The sequence below is a fragment of the Mus pahari genome, unplaced genomic scaffold (genome assembly GCF_900095145.1).
Source record: "Mus pahari unplaced genomic scaffold, PAHARI_EIJ_v1.1 scaffold_13845_1, whole genome shotgun sequence".
Taxonomy (NCBI): Eukaryota; Metazoa; Chordata; class Mammalia; order Rodentia; family Muridae; genus Mus; species Mus pahari.
In genome coordinates this window covers 2,604-10,596 of record NW_018393381.1, presented here as the reverse complement: position 1 = coordinate 10,596, position 7,993 = coordinate 2,604, and the positions used below count along the sequence as shown (strand labels likewise).

The 7,993-nt window shown below is 50.1% G+C and overlaps 1 protein-coding gene and 1 pseudogene across 1 annotated transcript; both read right to left on the bottom strand.

The window, feature by feature from the left end:
• Positions 1-431: 431 nt before the first annotated feature.
• LOC110315507 (kallikrein 1-related peptidase b9) lies at positions 432-4,516 on the bottom strand. Its single transcript, XM_021189548.2, has 5 exons — positions 4,432-4,516; positions 2,267-2,426; positions 1,193-1,479; positions 960-1,096; positions 432-587 (listed from the first exon to the last, which is right to left on the bottom strand). Exons 1-5 carry the CDS (start codon positions 4,475-4,477, stop codon positions 432-434), a joined length of 786 nt encoding a protein of 261 aa, XP_021045207.1. The 5' UTR covers positions 4,478-4,516.
• A 1,524-nt stretch (positions 4,517-6,040) lies between these two features.
• The window catches only part of LOC110315508, a 4,266-nt pseudogene continuing 2,313 nt past the window's right edge, over positions 6,041-7,993 (bottom strand).

Below are 7,993 nucleotides of genomic sequence, written 5' to 3'. Positions count from 1 at the left end.
CAAAGCTTAATTAACCTAACACCCCTGCCTCCTTCCTGGCTTCCCCAACTCAATACAACTTGGTCTGCTGTGTAAATTCTCTGTGTCTAACTGTTTATCATCTCTTCTGCTTCCAGTGTAGGCTTGAGCACAGCTAGAGTTGAACTTTCTGATGTCTCTAACCTTTTCCTCTGTGACCTGAGCATTTTCCTTGCCAGAGGAGACTCATGTAGCATCCCTGACTTTGTCTGATCCTGTCGTCTGCATTTGTCTCAACCCCATCCCTTAGCCGGTCCATGTACACCTGGCCCTTGCTGATCTACTTTGGAAGTCCTGACCTTAGGTGAGGGAACCATGATTTGGTACTGAATTCCAAAAGCACAGAGAATGTCAGATTTTGAATTCATTTGTTGCATTGTGGATTTTATTGAGAACACGGGACAATGTGACATTCAGGGGTTTTTTGCCATAGTGTCTTTTATCCAGGAGGTAAACTTAATAAGTTTGGTGTAGACGCCCGGCTTATTGGGTTCACCACATGGGGTAAAGCCCCATGATGTGATACCATGGAGAACACCATCACAGATCAGTGGGCCTCCTGAGTCTCCCTGAAGGAAGGACAGGGACAGGAGTAAGTAGGGCCTGACAGTTGGATTCTTCTTGACAACCTGGAACTGATTCCCAGGGTAGGAACACAGGGATTCTAAGAGGCAGCTCTGGCCAGTAGGTGAGGGAATCCAGCTCTTGGGAGCCCAGACCTTATGAGGATATTGGGTTGTCTTGAGGGGCTCACAGGACAGTCCCCTAAGACAAGTCACACAGGAGCAATAGTACCAGCTACAGGATCCTCCCCTCCCGGGGCACATCCCTTCCATAGGGAAGGATGCAGAGCCTGCCTAGTCAGGGTGTTGAAGTGGGAACCAAGGACCTCAGTTCCCTCCTTCAGCCCTTCACCTCACTGCAGAGAGGTGCTGTCTCACCTTGCAAGTGTCTTTGCCTCCATCCATGTCCCCTGCACACAGCATGACATCTGTCACTTTTTCTATGTGGGCTTTGACACAGTCCTCATTAGGCAGGAGCTTGAGGTTCACACACTGGAGTTCTTCTGCATATTGGACTGTGGATCAGGAGGCAATAGTGTGGTGAGCAGAGGCCTCCTCAGTCCTCTCTGCCTCTCATCCCCACCCAGCTGTGTTGCTTGGACCAGACTCACACTTGAAGGGTGTAATGCTGCCCCAGCCTGAGGCAAGGCATGTGCTCCCCAGCTTGGGCTCCTCTGTGGGCAGGTCGATGGGCTTCACAACATCTGTGATGTCAGCAGGCATGCTGAGGCGGAGCAGCATCAGGTCATTGCTGTAGTCATACTCAATATGTCGGATGTTGTTCCTATGGATGCTCCTGTTGTAGCCAGGGTGAAGGAAGCTTTTGCTGACCAATCGGTGCTGAGTAGAGGGTTCATCCTGGAATAGCTTGTTTTTTCCCAGTGAAACCTTGTTCTTTCTAGAGGGCATGGAAGGATATGGAGGGATTGAGAAAAGGCAATCAAGGAGAGTGGGAAAAGTACAGGGGAAGAGGGGGAGGAGGGAGGGAGGATTAAAAAAAGACTTAGAGATAGTAACATGGGAAGACAGACAGACAGACAGGCACACACAAAATTGGAAGAAGGGGCAGGGAGGAGGAGCAGGCCTGAGAGCTGCTCAGGTGCAGCTAGGACAGGGCTGAACTTCCCCAGCAGGTAAGGCCTGGCCTGCAGCCCAAGGTCTGAGCTCTCCCCTCCCTGCCCAGCATCCAGCTCTCTCTGTACTCAGTTATCTCACCCAGCTCCAGCTCTGACCAGCCCTTCTCTGTGTGTCCTCATGGTGGACAGAAGGTCCTAAAGGCTGAGCTGCTCTGAGGAGAGTGAGGACTTCTCTCACAGCCTACCCTCAGGGACAGCATGTTGTAGCAGGCCTGGTCCCCACTGTGGTCAGTAGTGATAAAAGAGAACAGGAGACCCAGACCCAGACAGATGTCGTCAGAGTCCCCAGGAAGAGACACACAGTGACAGATGGTCAGAAAGACACTCTAATGTGAATACAGGTGGGAGACAGACAGACAGACAGTAAGACTGAAAAGAAAGAAACAGTACTCTCTAAACCCGAGTCTGGAGGGAGGAGCAAAGGGAGACCCAGGAGGTCATGGATAGACTTTCAGCCAGTCCCATCCCACTGCCCTTCAGTACCCCAGCCTGTCCTGGAGTCATGTTCTCTGTCTGCCACCCTGATTTCCTGTCTCCACCCTTACTCACTCATAATAGCAGTGGGCAGCTGTGAGAACCCAGTTGGGGTCCAACAGGACACCCCCACATATATACTTGTTGTAGCGGTACACAGCCACATGCCAGGGTTGGGAATTCTTCTCACAGTTAATTCCTCCAACAACTCGAGTCTGGACAGGAAGTGCAGCATCTGCAACAGAGGCAGTGGGGGAGGGGAGAGTTGGCACATGCAGGGACGTGCACTTTTGGGGGACAGAGTTAAACAGGACTGGGTTTAAGGGATATGGCTAGGGGTTCTGGGGAAGCAACCCAATATGGCTGGTCTTGGATAGGGAGATCTATGCTGTGGGGACAGAAATAACTCTTGAATCAGGAATCCGGCCTAGTGTCAGGCTACTTTATAGTTTTTGACTAAGGGACAGATGGGCAATGAGAAAGAGAGAGAGAGAGAGAGAGAGAGAGAGAGAGAGAGAGAGAGAGAGAGAGAGAGAGAGAGAGAGATGGAGGCAGAGAGAGACAGAGAGACAGAGAGAGTCCCTGTTCATTTTTAGTCCAATGAGAATCCTCTGATTTGGAATTTAGAGTCTCCAAGGCTTGAGAACAGGCCACGCCCTTGGCTGGGTTTTGGAAATTCTGGAAAGGGTGAGGTCTCAGGAAACTGGATTTCAATGAATAAATGTAATCCAGGAAGGGGAGCTTGGGGTTGATTTGGCGTTTCTTTGGTTGGGTATGAAGTAGCCAATTGAATGGGAGAGAATGAGGGGTTCCAGATCAAAGGTTCATGGGCTCTTGTTTGTGTCTGTGGTGGAGATGATATCTAAGAGGTATGGATCTCCCTAAGAATGGAGTTTGAGATGGGACAAGCAGTGAGAGATGGAAATTCTGGGTGTCTGTGACAGACAGGATCTGCTTCCTGTGGAGGTGGGCAAATGATATGAATATTGGAGAGGCTCCGGGTTCTCTTGGCAGCCTCAGGACCAGAGTGGAAACATGGTTACAGCAAGTTAGGTCACTCTGAGGTGGAGAGGAGGACCCAGCTGATGTGAGGTCCTAGGGTTAGGCATTGGGGTCTTTAGGGTGTCCTGCACAGAGTGGGAACTAGAACTGTGCTGTGGGGCTCTAGGGAGACAGGACAGAAGCCTGAGGCTCAGGGAGGGAGGCATGAGGGGGAAGAGCAGGCCAAGGCACAGCACTGGAAACAGAGGAAATCTTGGCAAGCCATGCATAGCCACACTGCTCTGTAACCCCAGTTACAGCAGCAGGCTGAGGCAGAGGGATTGACATGGACTGAAGACAAGCCTGGGCTATATCATGAGACACTGACTCAGAACTTATTCTTAAGAGCAGAGCTGGAGATGTCTTGGTTGCTACATGATTGGCCATATAAGCATTAGGACCTGACCCGAGCCCTCCAGAACACAGGGAAAATGTCAGGTGTGTCGTTGTGTGCTTGTAACCCCAGAGCTGGGGAGGTGGACACAGGAGGATTCCCCCGAGGCTTGCTGCACAGTCATCATAGCCTAAGAGGAAGTCTCCATTCCGTGTGAGTCCCATCCTGAGGTAGTGAGTGACTGATGAAGTTACTTGATGTCCATGTCTGGCATCTCCCACCTGACCCCTTCTCCAAAAACCAGACTAAACCAAAAAGCCACTGGAAAGTTACATGCACATTTTTCCCACAGCACAAAGGGGAGGAGCCAATCTTATGTCACAAGCCAATTTGAGAAGTGAAAGTTTGGTAGATACTGGGCAACCCAGGGAGAGTGGGACCAGTTGTCATCATGTGGCAAACACAGCTGAAGGCTGGCGTTTGCTGGACAGCCTAAGGCCCAAGTGTGGGGTTTACGCAAGCTGTGACTCAGGGGTTGATTTATGAGGCTCTAGGAACAACACTGAACTCGAGACACATCCGAGGTCCTACGACTGGTAAGAGGTTGGGTTCCTTAGAAAGAATGGAGAAGCCCAGAGATGGTCAGGTATCTAAGAAAGAGGAGAAAGTTCTGGAAAGTGGGAGGGAACAGGGGCCTGTCCAGGGAGCAAGGAATGTGAGCGACTTGGCAGTGTACAGGGCCAGAAAAGGAGGAGCAGGTGGTACTCATGATGTAGCTGGGGTGAGGGGAGAGGGGAAAGGGATGGCCAGGGCCAAAGGCAGCAGGAGAGTCAGGGCTGTGACCCCTCCCCTTCCCTCATCTCACCAATCCCTCCTAGGGACAGGGCTAGGAACAGGATCAGGAACCACATGGTAACAGGTGTCCAGGAGCTGCAGGCAGTGAGCTTGGAGCTGTGGAGGCTCCTCAGAGAGACTTTAAAAACCTTCATTTCCCACCACAGCCCCTCCCCTGCTGTGCTGGTAGCCAGGTGCTGACTAAGTTGTGCCCTTGCTGACAGAGGTGGACTTCCTGCTTGCACCCTCTTGGCTGTAGTAGGAGAAGGCCCTGTTTCACCCGTTGTACTGTAGGCCCTAGGTCACCCTGGATACCTTCCCAAAGATGCGATTGGTTGGGTCAGGGCCTGCTATTCTTGGAGCTGTTCAAGTTCCGGGGACCATGGCCAGATGGCAAGGTCAGGGGCAATGGTGAGTTGGTGTGTATGGAGGGTAGTGGTGTAAGTGATGCCTAACCCACAGCTCTAAGGAAGGTCCTGTACCTCAAGACCAAGATTACCCCAGAAAGTAGCAGTTAGAAGAGATTCTTTGCACCAGTGATGGCCTAGAGGGCTACAAGCTCCCTCAGATACAAATCCTTCCTTGGAGAATCCCAAATGCTTCCTTTATAGACTTGGAACTCTGCATCACTGATTTTATTGTTCCTATGAGAAGTTCGGGAGTTGGGTGTAGTGGTGCACACCTTCAATACCAGCATTTTGAAGTCAGAGACAGGTGGATCTGTGTGATTTTAGGCTCTAATATTCTGTGATGTAAACCAACTTAATCTACATATTGAGTTTCAAGACAGGTAGGGTAATGTATAGATCTTTCTCAAAACAACCCAAATAAAATAAAATAAATAGAAGTTATGGTGCTCATTAACATGGCCTGATCACTCTGTTATTCAAAAGTATGAACACTCAGGATATTCCAGGGGAGCGTCAACCACCCTGAACAGTGTTGGGGTCACAATGACCTTTTCCTTCCTCATATCCTAGATTCTGAGCTACATTTTGAATTTAGCCCAGCCTGGGCCATGTGAGACGCCTTCTCAAGAAACAGCAACCAGAAAGTGTTACTTCCCTCCATGAGCCTCATTAGAGTTCAGCTTGGCAGCTGCATATTTTTGTGCACACCTTTGATCTCAGAACTTAGGAGTTAGGGGCTGGTTGATCTTTGTAAGTTCCAGATTAGACTGGTGCACATAGTGTACTCAGGCCACTGAAACAACACAGGGAGACTTTGTCTAAAAAGGTAAAACACCAAGAATTCAGCATGGGTTCTGTTACAGAGAAGGGGAAATACCCAGCCTTTGACACCTACTTACTGTTGCAGGTTTCAGACCCATCCCCTCTCGTTGAGCATCTAGACTATTCCAGCTCTCATGGCAGTTAGCACATTTGACCTGGGTGTAGGCATGTGTGCCTTGTTAAGCTCCTAGAAGGCCAGGCTAACCCTAATCCAGGATATGTGAGGAGCTGGCAATCAATTGGCCACCTAGTTCTCCTCTGAGTCCTAGGCCTCTGTGCCCCTATACTTCTGAAAACTCCACTGTTCTTTGCTCTAAAGGACGAGAGAGGAAGCATGCATTCATCCACTCATGAGTTCATTCATGCAATTGATCTTTTATGTGTGTCTTCAAGCATACATAATCATAATCATTTGAGAAGGTGTACCGCACCGGAAGAGTCCAGTGCATGAGAGTGGAAAGAGTTGAGGTAGTGCTGGAGATGAGCTGCAGACAGCATCCACCGGGAACTGGTTGTAGATGAGAGGGGGAGGGAAGGAGGAAGAGGGTGGAGGTTTGTATGCATTGAGAGAGAGGGGAGAAAAGATCCAGGTCCCCAGAACTTTCTCCCTTCCCAGCTGACCTGCTCTGTTCCTGGGAGGAGGACTGAAAATTTGTCCTATGTGGCTGGTCCCTCATGTCCATCTTCCTGGCAGCTTTGTTGGTGTTCAGTGTAATGGATGTGTGGATTACCTATGCGCACCATGCATACACTGGACTCATCTGCCTCTGGATTGACTTCAGGGGATATAAATGTGCCAATGTGGGAAAAATCACTGGTCAGGTAATATATAGACTGGGGCGTCCTTCCATTGGGTTCTAGAGGTGACTGTGTGGGTAGGACACTGGCTTTTCCAAGAATCTTTCTGGGGGTTTAGATTTGGGCTCACAGTGGGGACATCATTGTTGGTGGGTCACTCTATGAGTGGCAGTAGAGTTATTTTAGAATATCTAGGTAATGATTTTGTTAACATGAGTGGAGGTGATGTTTTTTCTTTATATCTCTTTTTTTGGGGGGGAAGAGGAGAGGGTTGCTGGAGTCAGACCCAGTGTCTAACACAAACACTACACAGGGTGTCTACCACTGAGCTACACCCACAGAAGAACCTCACTGGAGAACTATAGGCAGGTGCTGTACTTCAGAACCATTTCCCTTCTCTCATTGTGGTATGGATTCTAGACAGGTACATTCCCTTCATCTGCCTGTTTGTGAGAGGTCTATGTAGCCCAGGCTGGCCTCCAGCTCAATGTGTAGCTGTGGACAACCATGATGTTCTGATCCTCCTCCCAAGTGGGAGACTCAGCTGCAGATTCAGCTCAGCACAGTGCTGAGGGTGAAATGCAGGATGCTCACAGCTAGGCAAGCATTCTGCCAACTAAGACCCAACACCAGGACCCCTCGACTGCCTGTACCTTGTATTAGGAGACAGATAAGATCCATNTGTCTCTAAACTGCTCAGGCAGGACATGAAAAGACACTCCTCCCCAGCTGCTGGAGTACCTAGGTTAGGCTCCTCATGGTATGAGAGGAAGGGGAGAGAGAGAGAGCTAGAGGGACAGAGACAGAGAGAGAAACAGTGAGAGAGAGAGAGAGAGAGAGAGAGAGAGAGAGAGAGAGAGAGAGAGGTGTTGGGGTAACTGTAGTTATCTCTCTGACTCCTCTCCAGTTTACATTCACATGAGAAAGGGCTTCATATTTCTGGCCCTGGCACTATGCCTCATCCTCCTGCCTATCATGTTCCTCTCCTTTCGACCAGTCTGCCGCCACCTGAACAAGATAGACTTCATCTTCAGTTTCCTCACTATTGGCATCGGTAAGTGTTGGCAAGGACAGGGGTGACTGGGGATCCTCCACTGAATGCCAGACCCTCCTCCTAGCCAGAGGTATGGCTAGATTTCCAGTTCTTTCTAGCCTTCTGTCCTCTGGCCCTTCTCCAGAGGTTCTCCTATACTCTTAGCTGTGACTTTGTCCCTCTAACCAGACAGTGGTTTGTGGTCCAGAGCAGGGGCAGCAGTGTGGCCCTCTTCCCAAGATGGGTGATTCTCTGCCCCACAGGACATGGTTCTAAGTCACTCTTCATCCTTTGGTCCAGCCCTACCAAAGACCCCTGGCTGAGACACTGCAGCCCAGCCTTTGGGGCAGTGCCTGCCCTTCTGTGGACAGACTCTTCTCCACAGTGTCTACACTTTATTAACATAACACCCCAGCCCAACTCAAGGAACCCAGGCAGGCAGTCTGAATACGCAGTGTCTGACTGTTTATCATCTCTTCTGCTTCCTGTGTAGGGTCAGGCCTAGCTGGAGTCTCCCATTCTGATCTCTC